Source organism: Rhinoderma darwinii, chromosome 1, assembly GCF_050947455.1.
Source record: "Rhinoderma darwinii isolate aRhiDar2 chromosome 1, aRhiDar2.hap1, whole genome shotgun sequence".
NCBI classification, from domain to species: domain Eukaryota; kingdom Metazoa; phylum Chordata; class Amphibia; order Anura; family Rhinodermatidae; genus Rhinoderma; species Rhinoderma darwinii.
In genome coordinates, this window is record NC_134687.1 from 379724308 (window position 1) to 379746409 (window position 22102).

At 43.0% G+C, this 22102-nt stretch overlaps 1 protein-coding gene across 3 annotated transcripts in view; it reads left to right on the top strand.

The window, feature by feature from the left end:
• Nucleotides 1-22102, top strand: part of PCSK5 (proprotein convertase subtilisin/kexin type 5) — a 448720-nt gene that overhangs the window by 228544 nt on the left and 198074 nt on the right. For all 3 annotated transcript variants that reach the window (XM_075828207.1, XM_075828203.1, XM_075828198.1), the window contains exons 13-17: nt 2379-2515; nt 17658-17801; nt 18370-18472; nt 19276-19469; nt 21984-22068. In XM_075828207.1, coding sequence (XP_075684322.1) covers nt 2379-2515; nt 17658-17801; nt 18370-18472; nt 19276-19469; nt 21984-22068 — 663 coding nt within the window. The remainder of the gene's footprint in view (nt 1-2378; nt 2516-17657; nt 17802-18369; nt 18473-19275; nt 19470-21983; nt 22069-22102) is intronic.

Below are 22102 nucleotides of genomic sequence, written 5' to 3' on the forward strand. Positions count from 1 at the left end.
GTTGTCATTGGTGTCCATTATGTGATAGATCCGACCATTCCGGTTTTTCGATGTTTTGTTCCTATGACGCAGAACAATAGAGATCCAGAAGGCAGATGTGAACAAACCCTAAATTTGACTGATTCATTAATACTAAGAGAAACTGTGACAAAGTAAACCTGATATTCTTTTAAAATGCCATTTTATGTTACCAAGACTATAATATAGAATTAGATAATATATATCATATATATTATTTGTTGAATTTGTTGTTTTATGATTCACACTAAGGCCCAGTTCACACAGTGTGTATGCGACGTGTTTTCGCGCCGAAAAACGCGTAAAAAATTCATGATTTAACCTTCCCAATGAGATCAATGGGAAAGCATATTGTTAGTGCATACGAGGCGTTTTTTTTACGGGTGCGTTTAAAAACGCGTTGTGTAAAAAAAGAAGCTTCAGGTAAATTCTTTGGCATGTAAAATGCACCGAAAACGTGCCTAATTCCCATAGCCAATGGGAGTCCTAATTACGCGACTAAGAACACCCCGAAAATGCGCACAAAACGCATCAAAAATGTGTCACAAACGCGTAAAAAATGCCTGTATTTTAAAAAGCGCTTTACAAAAACGCTAGTGTTTTTGACACATTTAGCCCCGTGTGAACAAGGCCTAATAATAAAGTTCACAATAAATAAAAACTTATTTAAGGAAATAAAGTTGACTATGAACACTGAATAAATACATGACATTAATTCCTAAAAAGGGGCTATTCCCCATTACTCAATAAGTCAGTATATTTCACTGTTAGGTCATTCTGGCTCTTATTATTATATTATTAAATCCAGTCAGTTATGTATATAAATATGTGTCTAAAATGTGTTTCACAAAGAGCAGGAACAAGTATCCTTGTTTGCTTTATAGCAATCACACCATTAAAATCACACAGAATTTGGACAAATTAATTCATGGCCATATACACTGATTGGCCGCTTTATTAGAGACACCCATCTAGTAGCACGTTGGATCTCCTTTGGCCTTCAGAACCGCAGCATAGATTCCACTCCTCATTCTGCAGGAATATTGGCCCATGTGGACTTCTGCCAAAGGGTAAATAGCTGCCATGAAGGGATGAACTTGGTCAGCTACAATGCTGAGGTAAGCCCTACTGCTCAAACGTCCATTCACAGGTGGACCCAGGGTGCGCCAAGAAAACATTCCCCACATCATTACGTCACCTCCACCAGCCTGAACTGCTGACACCTGACAGGAAGGGACTAACGATCAATGCTGCTTGCACCAAATTCTGACATTCCTATCAGCATGTTGCATGGTTTCCCTTAAATAGCATTGGCACTCAAACTGGTTGCCTGCTGTTATGGTCCATCCGTGCTAAGGAACGTTGGATTGTGCATTTGGACACGTTAGTTGGAGCACCAGCATTGTATTCGACCGCCATTTGCTTGACTGCTTGTCAGAATGATTGTTGACATCCTCCTTTGACCCCTTTCTCAACGAGTTATTAACATCCACAGGATCCTCTTTCACTGGATCTTTTTCCTCAAACATACCATTCTCTGTATACTCTCTACCCTATTGCACGAGAAAAACCCACAAGGTTGGCAGTTTTTGAAATAGTGGCCCCGGCTAGTCTAGCACCGATGACCATGCCTTATTCGAAGCAGCTCAAGTCGCTCGATTTTCAAATTCTATTTTCCATACAGGGAAGTTCTAATCGTGAAGGGGCAGGTGTCCCTAATAAAGTAGCCATTCGGTGTATATAGAAATTGTTGTTGTTTTTTTAAATTTTACTGAAAGCTTAATTATTAAATGTATGAAATGTATTCCTTGTTGTCCACAATAAATGTAGAGTATTCACTCAATGTTCAGTTAATCTTTTGTGCCCTCTGGCATTCATCTTGTTTTATATACACTGTTCTTTTAGAATCAAATTGCTGTTCAGTGGTGATATAAAACTCCTTTTAATTGAGACCAGCAAACAAAGATCACAAAAAACAAATGTATTATTTCTAAATAGAATTGCAAACTGAATTATTTTATATTCTGGCTAGTTTATAAAACCTGGTTCAGAGTTTAATCGTGTCTCCCAGCACAAAATGAAAATTCAGAAATGATACGTCAAGTTATTAGTTATGAGGGTCTCTGGGCTTCTCTCTTTCTGCTTCTATTGGTTTAGTCATACAGCACCTGTGGATGTTGTAAACGGCCCGGCCCGATCATTGGGGGGGGGGGGATACACCCTGGGCTAGATAGAGACCCATGTTAGGTAATATTTTAGCAGGTGGGAGATTAAAACATCATTGGAAATACCGAATTTTCAACTTTTGTCCAAATAGCCACCTTTACTACAGTCACCATTTTCTTGTGATTCATGTGTAGGCTGTTTGATCATTCCATGGAGGGGTTTAAGAACTGGGAGTTTATGACAACGCACTGTTGGGGTGAAAAGACTTCAGGGGACTGGATATTGGAGATTTATGATACCCCATCCCAACTGAGGAACTTCAAAACACCAGGTAAAGCTGTTTAGCTGCATAAACTAACAATGAATATGACAACATAATATGATGGTATTTAGGGAAATGTTGAAATTGTAATGCTAAATATGAGACAAATTCCAAGATCTCAGTATACGTCCCTAAAAATACATGTTTGTAACATATTGTACAATTTGTTTGATATTTAGCATTGAATTAGAAACTTGTCCAAGAATCTTAAAGGTTAAGTTTGTATTATTTTCTGTTTTAATAGTTACTTGTTGAGTCATTGCTGCTCAAGTTCTTTTGTCCTCATTTTATTGTATGAAGTACTAATATTTTAGCAACCAAAGAAAAAGAATAACGCATCTTTCAGTCTTTGTTCATTCACATCACCTTAGGCCTTTCATATCTGGGTTGGAGGCTCCGTTAGGGGCCTCTGTCGCAGATCCGGCCAAGATTACCGGAGAATACCGGAGACAATAGCGCAGCATGCTGTGCTATTGTCTCCGGTAAAATCACGGACATTCCGATGGAAAGCCGACGGAACCTATTAAAGTCAATGTGTTCCGCCAGCCGCCGGCTGTGTCCGTTGTGCAAAGGAACCATTGCGCAACGGAACCGTTGCTTCCAATATTCCCTTGTTTTGCTCCTCTGACGAAGCAGAACAACGGAACACACTGACGCAGGTGTGAACTTAGCCTATCTATCCCATTGTTGAACCACTTGACTACATCAGTTGTACTTTTTAAGTAACTAAATCTTCATCAAAATTCATACAACTTGGTAATATACTGTACTTTTGTTTTTCAACTCCTCACCATTTTCAAGATCTCTGCTCACTGTCGGTGAGATACTCTTTTTAAAATTCAGAAGCTTAAAACCTGTTCACAGCTAGGAACCTAAAAAGAAAGCGAGAAAATACCACGGCGCCACATGGTGCAGATCACAAGCGAAAAAATGAGCAAACGAACAATGGTGAATCAAATGCTCACCTTTTGGGGTTCTGCAAGTAGTAGGCACAACTCTACTGTAGGCAGGTAATAAGTGATATAGCTGCAGCTAGATCCAAACCTGTAGTCAACAGACAACCGCTCAGAGAGACATGGAGGGAGAAAAATTGCGGACCAAAGTACAGCGCTGCTAACATTAATTTCAAGTCCAGACAAAGAAGTGATAAATGGGATTTATTGGGTTTAAAACAATAAAGGCAGTTTGAGGCTACACGTTTCAACGCTGGACTAGCGTCTTCATCAGGCCTGATTATTTTAAACCCAATAAATCCCATTTATCACGTCTTTGTCTGGACTTGAAATTGATGTTGGCAGCTCTGTACTTTGGTCCGAAATTTTTCTCCCTCCATGTCTGTTCACAGCTAGGGCTGTGTAACATTGTATAGGCAATCCTATGGTAGCGAAACGCAGCAACAGCACCAATTTCTCCAGTGTCCTAGACTACAAGCTGAGAGCTAGTTATAGTGATACATTGTAACAAACTATTACTTGTGTAATCAAGTCTTAGGCTGGGTTCACACAGACTTTTTTGCAGGCGGAAAATCTGCCTCAAAATTCTGTTTGGAATTTTAAGGCAGATTTTGCTCTGCCTGCACTCCGTTTTCCGTGCCATCTTTTGCTGCGTTTTTCGCCTGCGGCCATTGAGTGGGCAAAACACGCCGCGAAATACGCTTTCTCTGCCTCCCATTGATGTCAATGGGAGGTCAGAGGCGTAAACGCCCAAAGATAGGGCATGTCCCTTCTTTTTCCCTCAAGCGGTTTTTACGGTTCGCTGGAAAAAAACGCGTCCGCCTCCCATTGAGATCAATAGGAGGCATTTTCGGCCATTTTGTGGCACGTTTTCTGACACGGTTTCCGCGTCAAAAGACTCGGCAAAAAACTCTGTGTGAACTCCCCCTTAAAGGTCAGGAGGAGTTTTTAGCCTCTGAATGTAAAAGCTTATGAACTTAACATTATATAATGATATAAAGATATCAGACTAGACAAACCCTCTAGGTGCCCTCCATCCTTCCAGCAGTTGCAGGTGAGCAGAAAGCAAGTATAAACCAGGGACTGGGACTAAATATCCACCCAAATTCCTTGGATAATAGTTGTTTTATTCCTAGCAGATTTTTTTTTATTATTATTTTTAATGTGTATACAATCAGTGTACTCAAATGTAGAGCTGAATTCTGGAAGATCGATACACAGCCTCATCCTTGCATACAGAAATACATCAATATAAACAGATTTTGCCCCCTCTTCAGTCATTAGTTAGACATCATCTCTTAGGGACGAAATTTGAACAGCCTTGACATTACAATGTGTTAGGACCACAAGTACTCAGACTTTTAACCTTTGTGCCACTAAAGTTAAATTATCCCTATGTTTTAAGTAGTTTTTTTTTTATTGGAGCATAAAATAACCGATTAATGGTAACATATACCGATGTAGCCATCTTTATCTTGACTTTTAACGCATTAAAAACACAGTGGCAAGATCTTTTATCTTGACTTTTTCAATGGCTTTTCAATGGCTTTTGTTGTGTGATATCACGGTGCAGCAAGTTGTCAGAGTCAAGATAAAGATGGCTACATCCGTATGCTTCATCATCTTCTAAAGATCAAGCATATATAATCTGAAGATCTGCGACTAGTCTTCATGTAGTCAACATGCATCTTACTGAATAATAATCTGCGTCTTGTGAGGTTGCCAAAAATATTTTGCAATTACATGATAACAATAAAGGAATTTCACAGACAATTTAAATATATTTTTCTTTTATCCAATTGTTTAGGTGTTTTTAACGCTTGCCACTTGGTAAAAAATTGTTGTGGGCTTCCTTAAATTAAATGGCATCATTGGCATGATAGAAGCAGGGAGTTTTAGGCCATGTTCACACAGGGCGGATACGCTGCGTAAAAAGCGTGGTGCAGTTTTTCGGGCTGAATGTTCACTGTGGAAAACAGGGGTGAAAGAAAACCAAAAAAGCATATCCTTACCCCGGTCTTCTGTTCTCGTCCAGGCTGGCTTCCTTGCATGATGCTGCAGCCCATGGTTGGCTGCAGCAGTCACATGGAATGAAACGTCATCCAAGGAAGCCGGCCTGGATGGAGAACAGGAGAAAGCATCGCCATGGCAAGGCCCGGGTGGTAAGTATGAACATTTTTATTAATTTGAAATAAAAAAAGATTTTTTTTCTTCTTCTTAGTTGCGATTTTTGCGGTCGAATCTTAGCTTTCCCCCCGCAAAATTTGCAATATTTGCTATTTGTTGTGGGTTTACATCCCAATTGAATTCAATGGGAAAACCCGCAACAGAAAAGCATCAATTCTGAAACATAAATTGACATGCCGCGGATTAAAAAACTGCACCGCAGGTCAACCTATGAACCTTTTTTTGGCAGAATTTTTACGCAGCGTGTGGATGAGATTTGCTGCTACTGAATTACGCTGCAGATTTTCCACAATGAAATCTGTTGCGGAAAATGCACAGTGTTTACGCTACGTGCAGGGGCGTAACTAGGAAAGACTGGGCCCCATAGCAAACTTTTGACTGGGGCCCCCCTCCCATGGGTGTCACACAACCCCCCCTTGTAGATAGTGCCTATTTTACGGCCCCTCCTGTAGATAACGCCATACAGCCCCCCTGTAGATAACGCTATACAGCCCCCTCTGTAGATAATGCCATACAGCCCCTCTGTAGATAACGCCATACAGCCCCCTCTGTAGATAACGCCATACAGCCCCCTCTGTAGATAACGCCATACAGAGTCCCCCCTGTAGATAACGCCATACAGCCCCCTCTGTAGATAACGCCATACAGCCCCCCCTGTAGATAACATCATACAGCCCCCTCTGTAGATAACGCCATACAGAGTCCCCCCTGTAGATAACGCCATACAGCCCCCTTTGTAGAGAACGCCATACAGCCCCCCCCTGTAGAGAACGCCATACAGCCCCCCCTGTAGAGAACGCCATACAGCCCCCTGTAGATAACGCTATACAGCCCCCCTGTAGGTAACGCCATACAGCCCCCACTGTAGAGAACGCCATACAGCCCCCACTGTAGATAACACCATACAGCCCCCACAGTAGAGAACGCCATACAGAGCCCCCCGAAGTTCTCCATGACTAACCTCTGACTTCCGGCATCTGCGCAGCTCAATAAAAATGAAAGGACCGCTGGCCACGCATGCGCACAAGCGCGACCGGCGCTCCATTCATTTCTACGGAGCTGCCGACACAGACCCCGGAAGTCTGAGGTTTGTGATGGAGAACTTCAGGGAACTTTCGGTCCCCCGTTCTCCCTATCAATGCCAGAGATCACACATGTATCCCCTATCCTGTGGATAGGGGATACATGTCTTTTGTAGGAACAACCCCTTTAATGGCAGAGCGGGGAGATACCTCCCTGCAATGCCGTAGTGTTCAGTGGCATCCCGCTGTAGCAGCCATAGCAGCTGCTAGCGGAGCCTCCGGCCATGGTGGCGGCCCGTGCTGGCGGGCGACACGGGCCCCCTCATGCCTCGGGCCCCGTAGCAGCCGCTGGCTACGTGTGAACTTACCCTTGTAGCTAGTTTTTGTCATGATACAAGGAGCTGTATCAGTGAAGCACTTTATTCTATAGCAGCAAGCTCATCTTAGCCTATAAATGGAATGCCGTATTAAAATGTACAGTTTGGCAGCAGAAAGTTCATAGATATTGCTCTAATAAATTCTGAACATGAACTGTATTATAATAACCCCCGAGCCACTAGCACAGCAAGACACATGACATATTTCTTATATATTTTATTGTTACATATACAACCTTTAATTCAGCAGGGACAGATGTTATCTGAAAATAAAATATTTTCACAGCCATATGTGTCTCCAGTGGAGAGAGTTGTGTTTGTGTATGTACCGTTTGGTTAACCTTTACCCTGTTAAAATCAGGTGGCATGAAAGTTAGTATTTTCTTAATAAGGTGCAGTATTTATTTGGCAGTCTCTGCATCCTGTAATTTAATCTCATCATGCTATAAACCGCTATTAAATGGAACTAATATGTATCTTAAAATGTCAAATATAGGTATTACGGACTATTCATATATATTCTAAGGTATGTGAGGAATGTCTTACTATAAGGCTGGGTTCACACGTGGCGGAATTTCACTTAAATTCCGCTGCGGACACTACGCAGCGTTAATCCGCAGCGGAGCCGTTTCTGCATTGACTTCCACTTCTATTTAGAAGTGTTCGTTTAGACGATGCGTAACATTCCGCTGCGGAGCATAGGCTGCGGAGCGGAATTTGGTGTCCGCAGCATGCTCTGTCTGTTGCGGAGCAGTGGCGGACTCATGGCGGAATTTCTCCATTGACTTCAATGGAGATTCTAAGTTCCGCAATGAAGTCCGCAGCTGTCATGCACATGTTATGTGTGCTGCGGATGCGTCTTGCTTTTTTGCCATGACATTTCTTCATTCTGGCTGGACCTATGTATTTCTAGGTCTACAGCCAGACTGAGGAAGTCAATGGGGCTCCCGTAATGACGGGAGCGTTGCTAGGAGACGTCTGTAAATAGTCACTGTCCAGGGTGCTGAAAGAGTTAAGCGATCGGCAGTAACTGTTTCTGCACCCTGGACAGTGACTACCGATCCCAATATACAGCAACCTGTAAAAAAATATAAGTTCATACTTACCGAGAACTCCCTGCTTCTGTCTCCAGTCCGGCCTCCCAGGATGACGTTTCAGTCTAAGTGACGGCTGCAGCCAATCACAGGCCAAGCACAGGCTGCAGCGGTCACATGGACTGGCGCGTCATCCAGGGAGGTCGGGCTGGATGCCGAAAGAGGGACGCGTCACCAAGACAACGGCCGGTAAGTATGAAATTCGTTTACTTTCACTAGGGAAAGTGCTGTCCCTTCTCTCTATCCTGCACTGATAGGGAGAAGGGAAGCACTTTTCCCGCAGTCCGCAGCAGCTAGTCCGCATCAATTTACTGCACATTTTGTGCAGATCCGCAGCAGAATCTGCAACGTGTGGTCATGCCCTTAGGCCTCATTTACACGAGCGTATTATACGCGCGTGCGACGCGCGTGCTTTTCACGCGTGTCGTACGCACCTATAATAGTCTATGGGGCTGTTTAGACGATGCGTGAATTTTGCGCTGCGTGAGTGCGTTGCGTAAAACTCACGACATGTTCTATATTCTTGCGTTTTTCACGCAACACGCACCCATTGACTTCAATGGGTGCGTGAAAACAACGCATGCCACACTGACGGTCCTGCGTTGCATGCGCGAAAATCACGCAAGAGCTGTCAAAAGGATGAATGTAAACAGAAAAGCACCACGTGCTTTTCTGGTTACAAACATCCAAACGGAGTGTCAAATTAGAGATGAGCGCACCGAACTTCACCGGGTTCGGCCGAACTCGTTTTAACCGAACCCGGCAAAAAATGTTCGGGTACGCGACGTCAGGAGACAGTCACTGCCCACGGTGCTCAAAGACTTAAACTGTTTCAGCACCATGGACAGTGACTTTCGATCACAATATACATATACGTGTAAAAAAAAACAGAAGTTCTGACTTACCGATAAGTCCCGGCTCCTTCCTCCAGTCCGACCTCCCGGGATGACAATTCAGGCCAAGTGACAGCTGCAGCCAATCACAGGCCAAGCACAGGCTGCAGCCAATCACAGGCTGCAGCGGTCTCATGGCCTGCCGCGTCATCCTGGGAGGTGGGGCCGGATGACAAGAGAGGGACGCGTCACCAAGGCAACGGCCGGGAGACCGGACTGGAGGAAGCAGGCAGTTCATGGTAAGTGTGAACGTCTTTTTTTATTCACAGGTTGGTGTATATTGTGTTCGGCATTCACTGTCGAGGGTGCTGAAAGAGTTACTGCCGATCAGTTAGCTCTTTCAGCACCTTGGACAGTGACGGGCGTCGACTACCTCATCTCTATGATGGCGGCTGCGCGAAAATCACGCAGCCGCGCATCATACACGGATGACACACGGAGCTGTCAATTGCCTTTTGCGCACGCAAAACGCAGCGTTTTTTTGCGCGCGCAAAACGCACACGCTCGTGTAAATGAGGCCTTAAAGTGAATCTTCACTTTGCTGGCAATAGTGCAGTTTAAAGGCTATCTACATATTTATATATGTGATGGTGCACGGCTCATTGCAGTTTGTATATCAGAGCTGTATCTTCTAACGATCCCAACACCTGTGTGTCCATCACATGACCGTGGACAGAATATTATCCACTGGAAGTAAACAAAGAAGCAGAGATCTTGAAATCCATGAACAATTATTAGAAATAGTTTATTTGAAAATTGTGTAACTTTTAATTATACAAAAAATATTGAGATAAGTCATTATGTGGTCACCAGGAAAAATGGAACTGGGAACTTGGAAAGAGATCATTTAATCTCATTTTAGGCTATGTTCACATGGCATATGTTCAGGCTAAAAATATAAGGTTCATTTCAAAAGAATACAACACTGAATCCAAGTGTTATTAAAGCTTATTTTAAAAGCATTTTTTATTTATTTATTTATTTTTACAAGCGTTAAGTTTATTTTGATGAATATTTTTAGAGCATTTTTTGAAGTGTCAATGGGAGAAAATCAGCGTAAAAATCCACTTTGCCTAAACTACACAGCTTGTTTCACATTAGAATTAAAAAAAGCTGTTTGCAGGCGTATTTTAAGTGTATTTGGAAACGTAATACGAGTCAGTTGAAGGCAACAGTTATTATCTTGCAAGTTTACTTTTAATAACATTAGAATTTCACATTTGACTCAAAAAAGAACATTTCACCTCCACTTGAAAATCTATTTCTTTTAGGCAAATAATTTTTTTCATAGATTAGATTAAAGGTAGTGTCGATCCTTATTAATCTAACACAGTTAGCTTGTAAACTCATTCTTAAGCATTCTTTTCTTGCAAATTATTTACTTTGATATTTGAATTAAATTTTTAATTAAACAACTTGCTTCTAGAAGTTTGTTTCAGGCTTATGAAGTAGAAAATGTGACAATATAGACCTCTTAGATCCCCTCCATGAAGTGACCACTTCTGTAATGGCAGGAAGGAGGTGAAGGGAACAAGTGAGCCCTAATCTACCCACCGCCCTGTCCCTGCCTACTTGCAACGACCCGCCCTAGGCGCCCTAGGCGGTCCCTACGCTGTCTAAGTGCAAGGGAGTACAAACAGGGAACACGCAAGGAAAGGGGCAGTAGGCCACGGAACGCCGCGAGGAAACGGAGCGGTGAATGAGCCAGTCAGGATCAGGATGTAGTGGAGTATACCAACGAGAGCACGGAGCAGGAAGCAAGCCAGGGGCAAAGCGAAGCAGGATCAGCGGAACTGAAGCAAGGCAGTAGCACGGCAGAAGCAGGCTGGAGCAAGGCAGCAGTGGGGCCAGGAATCCAAGAAGAATAACAAGCACTGAGGAAGAGAACACGGCAGGTATAAATGGACAGGGGGCGGAGCTAACTCCAACTGACCAGGCCGCGATAGGCTCTCCCACTCCTGAGCCTGCCACCCTGGTTGGTGGGAGCCGGTGTCAATCTAAGAGGTCTGGCCTCAGGTGTCGACTGATTAATCCCGGGAGTATACACAGACGTAGTACCTGGCAGATCCTTTACAGTACTCCCCCTTTTATGAGGGGCCACCGGACCCTTACTAAGAGGACCCGGTTTAGTGGGGAAGAGAAGGTGGAACCTCCTGATCAATACCCCAGCGTGAACATCTCGAGCAGGTACCCAAGTCCTCTCCTCCGGCCCGTATCCTCTCCAATGGACCAGGTACTGGAGGGAGCCCTGGATCATCCTACTGTCCATAATCTTGGCCACCTCGAATTCCACCCCCTCAGGGGTGAGAACGGGAACAGGAGGTTTCCTCGAGGGGGACCAGGACGGGGAGCAGCGTTTAAAGAGGGAGGAATGGAAGACGTCATGTATGCGAAAGGATGGGGGCAGCTCCAGACGGAAGGATACAGGGTTGAGGACTTCAATGACCTTATAAGGTCCAATAAATCGGTGAGCAAACTTCCTGGACGGGACCTTAAGGCGCAAGTTCCTGGACGACAACCAGACCAGATCCCCGACGACAAACCGGGGGTTAGCAGAACGTCTACTATCAGCCTGAATCTTTTGTACGCTCTGGGACGCCTCTAGGTTCTTTTGAACCTGGGCACAGACTGTGCACAGTTCCCGATGAACGTCCTCTACCTCGGGATTATTGGAACAACCAGGAGAAACGGAGGAGAACCTTGGGTTAAACCCGAAATTACAGAAAAACGGGGAGACCCCTGACGAGTTACTGACCCGGTTATTCAGGGAAAATTCGGCGAGGGGAAGGAATGAGACCCAATCAAATTGACAGTCAGAGATGAAACACCTTAAATATTGTTCCAGGGATTGGTTAGTCCTTTCCGTTTGGCCATTAGTTTCGGGATGGAAGGCGGAGGAGAAGGACAGATCAATCTCCAACTTTTTACAAAAAGCTCTCCAAAATAAGGAAACAAATTGTACCCCTCTGTCAGAAACGATATTGACTGGGGCCCCATGGAGACGCAGAATGTGTTTAACAAACAAAGAAGCTAACGTCTTGGCGTTAGGTAGTTTCTTAAGGGGCACAAAGTGGCACATCTTGCTGAAGCGGTCTACTACCACCCACACCACCGACTTGCCCTGAGATGGAGGCAAATCGGTGATAAAATCCATGGAGATATGGGTCCAAGGTCTCTGGGGAATGGGCAAGGAACGTAGTAAGCCCGCAGGTCGGGACCTAGGGGTCTTGGACCTAGCACAAACCTCACAAGCGGCGACGTAAGCCCTAACGTCTTTAGGCAACCCAGGCCACCAATAGTTTCTGGTAATGAGGTGTTTGGTACCCAAGATGCCAGGATGACCAGATAGTGCGGAGTCATGGTTTTCCCTGAGTACCCTTAGCCGGTATTGCAGGGGGACAAACAGTTTGTCCCCAGGGAGGTTCCCGGGAGCTGAACCTTGATCAGCCGCGATGTCAGAAGCTAAATCAGAATCCGTGGCAGAAACGATTATACCAGGGGGTAAAATACAAGCAGGATCCTTCTCGGGAGGAGGATTGGCCATGAAACTACGTGACAGTGCATCAGCCTTAATATTTTTGGACCCAGCCCTATAGGTAACCAAGAAATTAAATCTGGTAAAGAATAGTGCCCAACGAGCTTGTCTAGGATTAAGCCTCCTGGCAGATTCTAGGAAAACCAGATTCTTGTGGTCAGTAAGGACCGTTACCTGGTGTCTGGCCCCCTCCAGGAAGTGACGCCACTCTTCAAAAGCCCATTTAATGGCTAAAAGTTCGTGGTTGCCAATATCATAGTTACTCTCCATGGGCGAAAACTTCCTAGAGAAGTAAGCACAGGGGCGGAGATGGGTGAGGGAGCTGGTACCTGGGACAAGACGGCCCCCACTCCCACCTCAGATGCGTCAACCTCCACAATAAATGGCTCCCTTTGGTTGGGCTGAACCAGCACGGGGGCCGAGATAAAGCACTTCTTGAGGGTCTCAAAAGCCTGGACGGCCTCAGGGGGCCTATGGAGGACATCAGCACCCTTGCGAGTAAGGTCCGTAAGAGGCTTAGCGACGACAGAGAAGTTGGCAATAAATCTCCTGTAATAGTTAGCGAACCCCAAAAAACACTGTAGCGCCTTCAGGGAGGCAGGTTGGACCCATTCCGCCACAGCCTGAACCTTGGCAGGGTCCATGCGGAATTCATGAGGAGTGAGGATTTGACCTAAAAATGGTATCTCCTGTACCCCAAACACACATTTTTCGGTCTTCGCAAACAGATTATTTTCCCGGAGGACCTGGAGGACCTTCCTGACATGCTCCACGTGGGAGGACCAGTCCTTGGAAAACACCAGTATGTCATCAAGGTACACTACAAGAAAATTACCCAGGTAATCTCTCAGAATTTTATTAATAAAATTCTGGAAGACGGCAGGGGCATTACACAACCCAAAGGGCATGACCAGGTATTCGAAATGACCTTCGGGTGTGTTGAACGCAGTTTTCCATTCATCCCCCTCTTTGATGCGGATAAGGTTATATGCCCCCCGTAGATTGAACTTAGAAACCATTGGGCCCCCTGAACCTGATTAAAAAGATCTGGAATCAAAGGAAGGGGATGCTGGTTCCTTACGTTGACCTTATTCAGGTTCCGATAATCAATGCACGGCCTAAGACCACCATCCTTCTTCCCCACGAAGAAGAAGCCAGCACCTACAGGAGAAGTCGAGGGGCGAATGAAACCCTTGGCCAGGCATTCTTGGATATACTCCCTCATAGCTTCACATTCAGGACATGAAAGATTAAATATCCTACCCTTAGGAAGCTTGGCACCAGGCACCAAATCGATGGCGCAATCGTAATCTCTATGAGGGGGCAACACCTCGGAGGCCTCCTTAGAAAACACATCAGCGAAGTCCTGAACAAACTCAGGAAGCGTGTTTACCTCCTCCCGGGGAGAAATAGAGTAAACCGAAAGACTTGACATCAGGCATTCACTACCCCATTTGGTGAGATCCCCAGTATTCCAATCAAACGTGGGATTATGCAGCTGCAACCAGGGAAGACCTAATACCAGATCGGACGATAATCCCTGCATCACCAGTACAGAGCACTGCTCCAAATGCATGGAGCCAACAAGGAGTTCAAAAACAGGAGTATGCTGCGTAAAATAACCATTAGCAAGAGGAGTGGAGTCGATACCCACTACCGGGATAGGATAAGGCAAATCAATAAAAGGCATTTTTAGAGACATAGCAAATTCCACAGACATGATATTAGCAGATGAGCCAGAATCCATGAAGGCACTGCCAGTGGCAGACCGGCCAGCAAACGAGACCTGAAAGGGAAGCAAAATTTTATTGCGTTTCATATTAACGGGAAATACCTGTGCGCCCAAGTGACCTCCCCGATGATCACTTAGGCGCGGAAGTTTTCCGGCTGTTTATTCTTGCGCCTGGGACAGGTGTTCAGTAGATGCTTGTCGTCCCCACAATAGAAGCAGAGACCATTCTTCCTGCGGAACTCTCTACGTTGTCGAGGGGACATGGAGGCCCCGAGTTGCATAGGTACCTCCGAGTCCTCCGTGGAAGAGCGAGGAGACGGGACCTCGGGGGGAATCGCAGGGAAGTCAGAGGGGAAAACATTGAAACGTTCAAGCTGACGTTCCCTGAGACGTCGGTCAAGTCGTACTGCTAGGGCCATAACCTGGTCTAGGGAGTCAGAAGAGGGGTAGCTAACCAGCAGATCTTTCAGGGCGTCAGATAATCCTAACCTAAACTGGCACCTTAGGGCCGGGTCGTTCCACCGAGAAGCTACGCACCACTTTCTAAAATCAGAACAGTATTCCTCAACAGGTCTCCTACCCTGACGTAAGGTCACCAGCTGACTCTCGGCTAAGGCAGTCCTGTCAGTCTCGTCGTAAATGAGTCCGAGGGCAGAGAAAAAACGATCAACGGAGGAAAGTTCAGGGGCGTCAGGAACCAAGGAGAAGGCCCACTCTTGGGGCCCTTCCTGGAGTCGGGATATAATGATACCCACCCGCTGGTTCTCGGAACCTGAGGAGTGAGGTTTTAGGTGGAAATAAAGTCTGCAACTCTCCCGGAAGGAGAGAAAAGTCTTACAGTCCCCTGAGAACCGGTCAGGTAACTTGAGGTCGGGTTCTAGAGGTGAGGTGAGGGGTACTACTAAGGCAGCGTCAGCCTGGTTGACGCTCTGAGCCAGGGCCTGGACCTGTAGGGAGAGGCCCTGCATCTGCTGGGTCAGGGTCTCAAGGGGGTCCATGATAGCGTCAGCGTAGGAGAAATGGTAGACTAGGTATGGGCTGTTATTATGTAATGGCAGGAAGGAGGTGAAGGGAACAAGTGAGCCCTAATCTACCCACCGCCCTGTCCCTGCCTACTTGCAACAACCCGCCCTAGGCGACGGGGTACAACTTGGCGGCGGTCCCTACGCTGTCTAAGTGCAAGGGAGTACAAACAGGGAACACGCAAGGAAAGGGGCAGTAGGCCACGGAACGCCGCGAGGAAACGGAGCGGTGAATGAGCCAGTCAGGATCAGGATGTAGTGGAGTATACCAACGAGAGCACGGAGCAGGAAGCAAGCCAGGGGCAAAGCGAAGCAGGATCAGCGGAACTGAAGCAAGGCAGAAGCACGGCAGAAGCAGGCTGGAGCAAGGCAGCAGTGGGGCCAGGAATCCAAGAAGAATAACAAGCACTGAGGAAGAGAACACGGCAGGTATAAATGGACAGGGGGCGGAGCTAACTCCGACTGACCAGGCCGCGATAGGCTCTCCCACTCCTGAGCCTGCCACCCTGGTTGGTGGGAGCCGGTGTCAGTCTAAGAGGTCTGGCCTCAGGTGTCGACTGATTAATCCCGGGAGTATACACAGACATAGTACCTGGCAGATCCTTTACAAGTTCCTTCATTATTGTATCGTTACAGATATCTATCATCAACTTTGTGCTAAGTCTGAAAATATAAAAGTAATTAAATATATGGAAAAAGTTTTACTAAAATCTAGTTAATTTAATAGATTTGAGGGTCTCTGCCAAAGGAAACATTAAATATCGAGTAGATGCCTAACTCAGATGAAGAAAATGCTTATTCTTTACATTTAGGATAGTGCCTCCCCTTGTCTAGTATCAAGTTGCCAATATCAGCATAGCCTAGTATAGTCTAGTTGCCAATATATATATATATATATATATATATATATATATACAGGATCAAGCAAATAGTAGGAGCAGCACAGTGTAGAAAACCAAAAACGGCTGGTGCTAGCTTCAAATATCAAATAGAGCCCAGAAGCAGCACTCAATAGCAAAAAATATTAATTTATTCACCCAACACAGCAACGTTTCACTTCCTCCATGGAAGAGGCTTGAAAATGATTCCATGGAGGAAGTGAAACGTTGCTGTGTTGGGTGAATAAATTCATATTTTTTGCTATCGAGTGCTGCTTCTGGGCTCTATTTTTTGTGTATATATATATATATATATATATATATATATATATTATTTTTTATATGGATAAATACACAGTGCTACGTTGCCCACAATGTTACTTAATATTCACCATTATTGAAAATAATGTTGTCAACATTGTTGGCGATGGTAATTTGAATTCTATATTCCATTGACAAGGCTGAACAAGGCCAGAGTACAAAACATGAAATGTCATGAAGACATAAAACTGGAGAAGCTGTTGGCTTCAGGTCTGTAACTTCAAGCACCAATGTGTCTGCACAGAAGCCATTAAACAATTTGCCTTGTACACTAATAGGCCTTTTGTATGTATTTTTTGGTAGTACTCCTTCTAGAGAGTCATACATGTAGGGTATTGTCACTTAGACCTATGAAACAGCTCCCTGTCCTCTGTCTCTTGTCCCGAATGTGCCACCAGCCCAGTAAAAGTCCAGTCATTCCGTCCTTTCTATTAGAAAAGGGCATGGATACACAGTGAGATTCTCAGCTTTATCTTATCATAGGGATGAAATATCATACCATGCATAGTCAACTTTCTTTGTACTTTTAATAACCTTTAGAATGATACATGAACTATATCTAAATATTAAATATAAAAAAATGCTAATGAAGAATTACCATCTCTAATTCATATATTAGTTTTAACTGTTTCAGATTAGTTTGGAGAAAATTAGGATTGGAAATATAATTTTATTCAATTGAAATAATCTAGAACTGGATTGTATAGAAAATATTTGTAGGGCTATTCTAAAAAAAATATAAGAAAAATGAAAACTTGAAAAAAACATAAAGCACTTTCAAGATGTTAAAATGGAAATGTATCTTGGCTTTGCTAACGTCTATTGATCAAGTAAGAAATGAATGAATGAATGAATTTAAGAAAAACTGATTTCTTAAGAATCATTTTATTCTCTTCTAGTATTTTATAGATATTTTAAGATTTTCATAAAACATTTGTAATGATCAGTTTTCAACTCATCATGTCTCTACTTTCTCATATATGCTCTATGTAAAAAGTTACGCTGGTTTGGTTATGTAACAATTTATCCATTTTTATTTTTCTGCACAATTACAATTTTATTTATTAGTAGCAAGTAAAAATACAATGACTTGTTAATAGTAATCTCATTCCCTGTGCTGTATTTTTAATCTCCAAGGAAAATTGAAGGAATGGTCCTTAGTTTTATATGGCACTTCTATTCAGCCGTATTCCCCCAGAAATGATGTTCCAAAAGTGGAAAGGGTACGCTCAAGCCCTGTTGAGGAGCCATCGGAGGAATATAATATTGATGACTACACAGGTGAGCAATGATTAGCACATTATCTTCATGGATAATTATTGTTACTTTCATGGTTTCCGAAATACTTAAAGAGGTTGTCCAGTTTAGAAAAAAAACATTTTCATACACCCTATTAGGAAAATCTGAGTTAAATGGGTATTCCCATCTCAGACGTTTATGGCATATCAACAGGACATGCCATAAATGTCTGATAGATGTGGGTCCCAGCTCTTTGACCCGGACCTATCGAAAGAACGGGGTCCCCTAACCCCGCCTTAGTGGCAAGGTGGTTGGGGTACAGAAGCAATCGAGCTAGATGAGCTATGCTGTTTCTGTTACTCCCAGAGAAGTGAATATAAGTTACGAAAAACGCACAGCATAGCAATCTTCTTTTTCCAGTTTGCTCCCATAATGATTCGATTAATATAAATAAATGAGGGAATTGATGATAATGTATTTTCCTGTATATTATTTAAAAAAAACTGTGATACTCTTTGAATTTGTAATGGCAAAATAGGATGTTTGTCTTCTTTTTATGATTTGTTTAACACCCACAAAAGTTACTATATAAATGTTATCTTGACACTAGGTCCTTGTGATGCTGAATGCAGTGACGTAGGTTGTGACGGACCAGGACCCCATCACTGTACTGACTGTCTACACTTTTATTATAAAGCAAAGAACAACACAAGGTAAACACATATCATCAAAACTCTATTACTATATGATGGGGATCATTTATATACTCTTCTTTAAGACTATCTATTAAAATTAGCATGGTCACACTCCGCCAGGACCGCCAGTTCACCCAGCTACTACTAGTTAGCTTGTTTAAGACCTTCTTCCATGTAAACCCCAAAACCCAACCACCACTTATCTGCATTGGTACTATTATTTTCCCTACCTGTTGGTAAAATGTATATTATCTACTGTGCCTAATGTTAGAATAAATAAAGGTAACAATTTAGATATTAAAGAAGTTATCCAAATTGTGAATAGTTTTTTTTAAAAATAGGATGTGATAAAACAAATAAAGAATCAGTACTCACCTCTTCATTCCCCCGTACCCACCTCTTCTTTCCCGATCTTTGTTTACAAGCACCCAGCATGTGGCCACTGCAGCAAACAAGAGGCCTTAGCAGGCACATGCCACATTCCTGGCATCATGGCACCCAGCACTGAGCAGTGATGCCAGCAATATGGTATGTCTTGTAAAACAAAGACCAGGAGCAAAAAAAAGCTAAGGTTTCTACCTCATTAACCAAAGTATGAAATAATGTTTTAGCTGATATAAAGACGTTTTATCCAGCAAGTAAATGTATAATATAAAGCTCGGAACAAATTAAGCTTTTCATTTATATTTATTTCATTCTCAACTTCAGTTCACCGGTAATATTTGCCTGGAGATTAGCAAACTTCCAATTCAGGAACATCTACATGTCAAGTATAAATCCTGTAAAAATTGCCATGTATAATGGTGCCCTTTTTGTTATAGGATTTGTGTATCGGAATGTCCCCCAGGCCACTACTTTGCCGAAAAGAAGAGGTGTAAGAAATGTGCCACTAACTGTGAGACGTGTGTAGGAAGTCGTAGTGACCAGTGCACAGCTTGTAAACCTGGCTACTACTTAAATGAAGAGACCAACATCTGCATCACCAACTGCCCAGATGGCTTCTACTTGAATGAAAGTATGTTCTCTCAATATCTATCATTCTTTACAGAGCATGGAGTTCACATTTCCATATTTTTTTGGATGTTTTCATAAAAACATCAGCTTCCTGTTATTTCGTGTGCCATTAGATAAAAATTGGCACCACTAGTGTATAAAAGGGGGTACGGTAGCTGGAAATTACAAACGTTTCTTACGGTTTGTAGCATGAAAATGGAATACATAGTCACATTCATAGATGTGTGCTTAAGTGCACTGTTGTGCGTGGGTAAGACTGTGTTCAGGCTGGAGTCATAGTTTTACTTCTGCTGTTCTAATTTAAAAAAAAAATATTTTCTAAGATTTAAATAAAAGTCAGCAAATAAAGCCTTAAAACCAAATGATCTAAACTATGCTTTAATACCTGGTGCATTCTGATCAATCGTCCAATAGAAAGTAATTTATCAAATGTTGATCCTTGATAGTTTGCCTGCTCCCTAAAGTCACATCAAGGATGACATTGAGAAGCCTGTCATCAATCTCTTAGAACATTCTTCTCAGATGTATTATTTTATACCCTTCAATTTTGCATTGGGCAGCGCTGTAGTAATAAAACAATATAAATGAATTACCTAGTCATGAGATATGTTTTTATGTGAAGTCCTATTCAGCCATCTCTTGGTTTCCTACCAGACTAACCGATGCTGGGTGACAACTACTAATAGCAGTCTTATTTCTTAACAAGACTGATTTATATGCCATTCACTGCCTGCGGAAAGTTTGGTGACAACCCGTATGGGCATTATAATGCTGCCAGTAATACTGTTTGTCACCCAGCATCTGTTACTCTTGTAGGAGACCAAGATAAATGACTAAAGGCTGAGGAGAATATTAGAAAAAATGCTACACACAGGTAGACCCACCAGACATTGATGATAATGTGTCTGCTTTTAAGCTGATTAAACAAAAAAAACCAGGAAAGGATTTCTATTGAATAATTTCAATAGGAAAATTCAGTTTTTACCAGTTTCCCCCTTAAAGGAACACTTTTCATTCCCTCACTATAAGCCCGCAAATGGGCCATGCGTTGCATGCTGATGACGAGTCTGAGTAGTCCTCTCAATTATATCGCTCTGCTTAGGAGTCCTCTCTATACATCTGCATTTAGCGTCTGGTCCGTTTGCAGGCTCACAGCGGGGGAATGCCAGTGAGTAGAAAGATAAAACGTACAGATTCCGAATCAGCATCTTTTAACCCCTTAATGACCAGCCTATTTTAAACCTTAATAACCAAGCTATTTTTTACGTTTTTCCATCGTCGCATTCCCAGAGCTATATCTTTTTTATTTTTGCGTCGACATAGGTGTAGTAAGGTCTTGTTTTTTGTGGGACAAGTTGTATTTTTTAATAGCACCATTTTGGGGTGCGTACAATTTATTGATTAACTTTTATTAACTTTTTTTGGGGGGGGATAGAAAAAAAACAAAAATGTTGCCACACTTTTTTGCATCCTAAATCTACGCCATTTACCGCATGGTATAAATAACACAATAACTTTATTCAATGGGTTGTTATGATTGCAACGATACCAAATTTGCATAGATTTTGTATGTTTTGCTACTTTTACACAGTAAAAACGCTTTTTTCAAAATAATTTCTTTTTGTGTCTCCATATTTGAAGAGCCATAACTTTTTTATTATTCCGCCGATGCGGGGCGACTTGTAGTTTTTTATATTATTTTTTACGCCTTTCAACGTGCGGGTTAAATAATGTAATAGCTTTATAGTCGAGGTCGTTACAGACGCAGCGATACCAAATAAGCGTAACTTTTTTTACTTTATTTTGTTTTTTTAATAGTAGAGCATTTTGTAAGGGGAAAAAGTGGGTTTTTCATTTTTTTCCCATTTTTTTAATTAACTTTATTAAACTTTTTTTTTTACTTGTCCCTCTAGGGGACTTTAATATGCGATCCTCCGATCGCTTTTATAATACACTGCAATACTTTTGTATTGCAGTGTATTAGTCCCTGTCCATTTAAAACGGACAGGCATCTGCTAGGACATACCTAGCAGGCATTCACTACAGGCAGACCTGGGGGCCTTTATTAGGCCCCCGGCTGCCATAGAAGACACAGACAGTGTTCCCTCCCTCTCTCCATAACAACTCAGATGCGGCACTCGCTATTGAGCGCCGCATCTGAGGGGTTAAACAGGTGAGATCGATACTAATATTGATCTCACCCGTTAGAGCAGGGATGCCCCCAGCCCTCAACTACATCTGGTAGCTGAGATCAGGGAGATTTAAGCTATTTACGGATTACTGTATTTTAGGGGGGTTTTCGGAGGAAACAGAGTCTCCTTAAGAATTCCTGATTTCTTGGTAATAACATTACTAATATTTATATTTGTTTTGTAATCCTTTGATTTAACTATTATTTACACAGATTTATTACTGTAGTATTGGCATCTTATACACACCAAATGGACAAATGTATTTGTCCAAAATGTTGACAAAATGGTCATTCCTTAAATATGGAATATCATTTCCTTTACAGATAAGAACCTCTGTCGAAAATGCCCGGAGAACTGTAAGACGTGCACTTCTGCCGACAATTGTATGGAATGCAGACATGGCCTGAGGTATGAAATCAATGAATTTCTGTAGCTAACCACA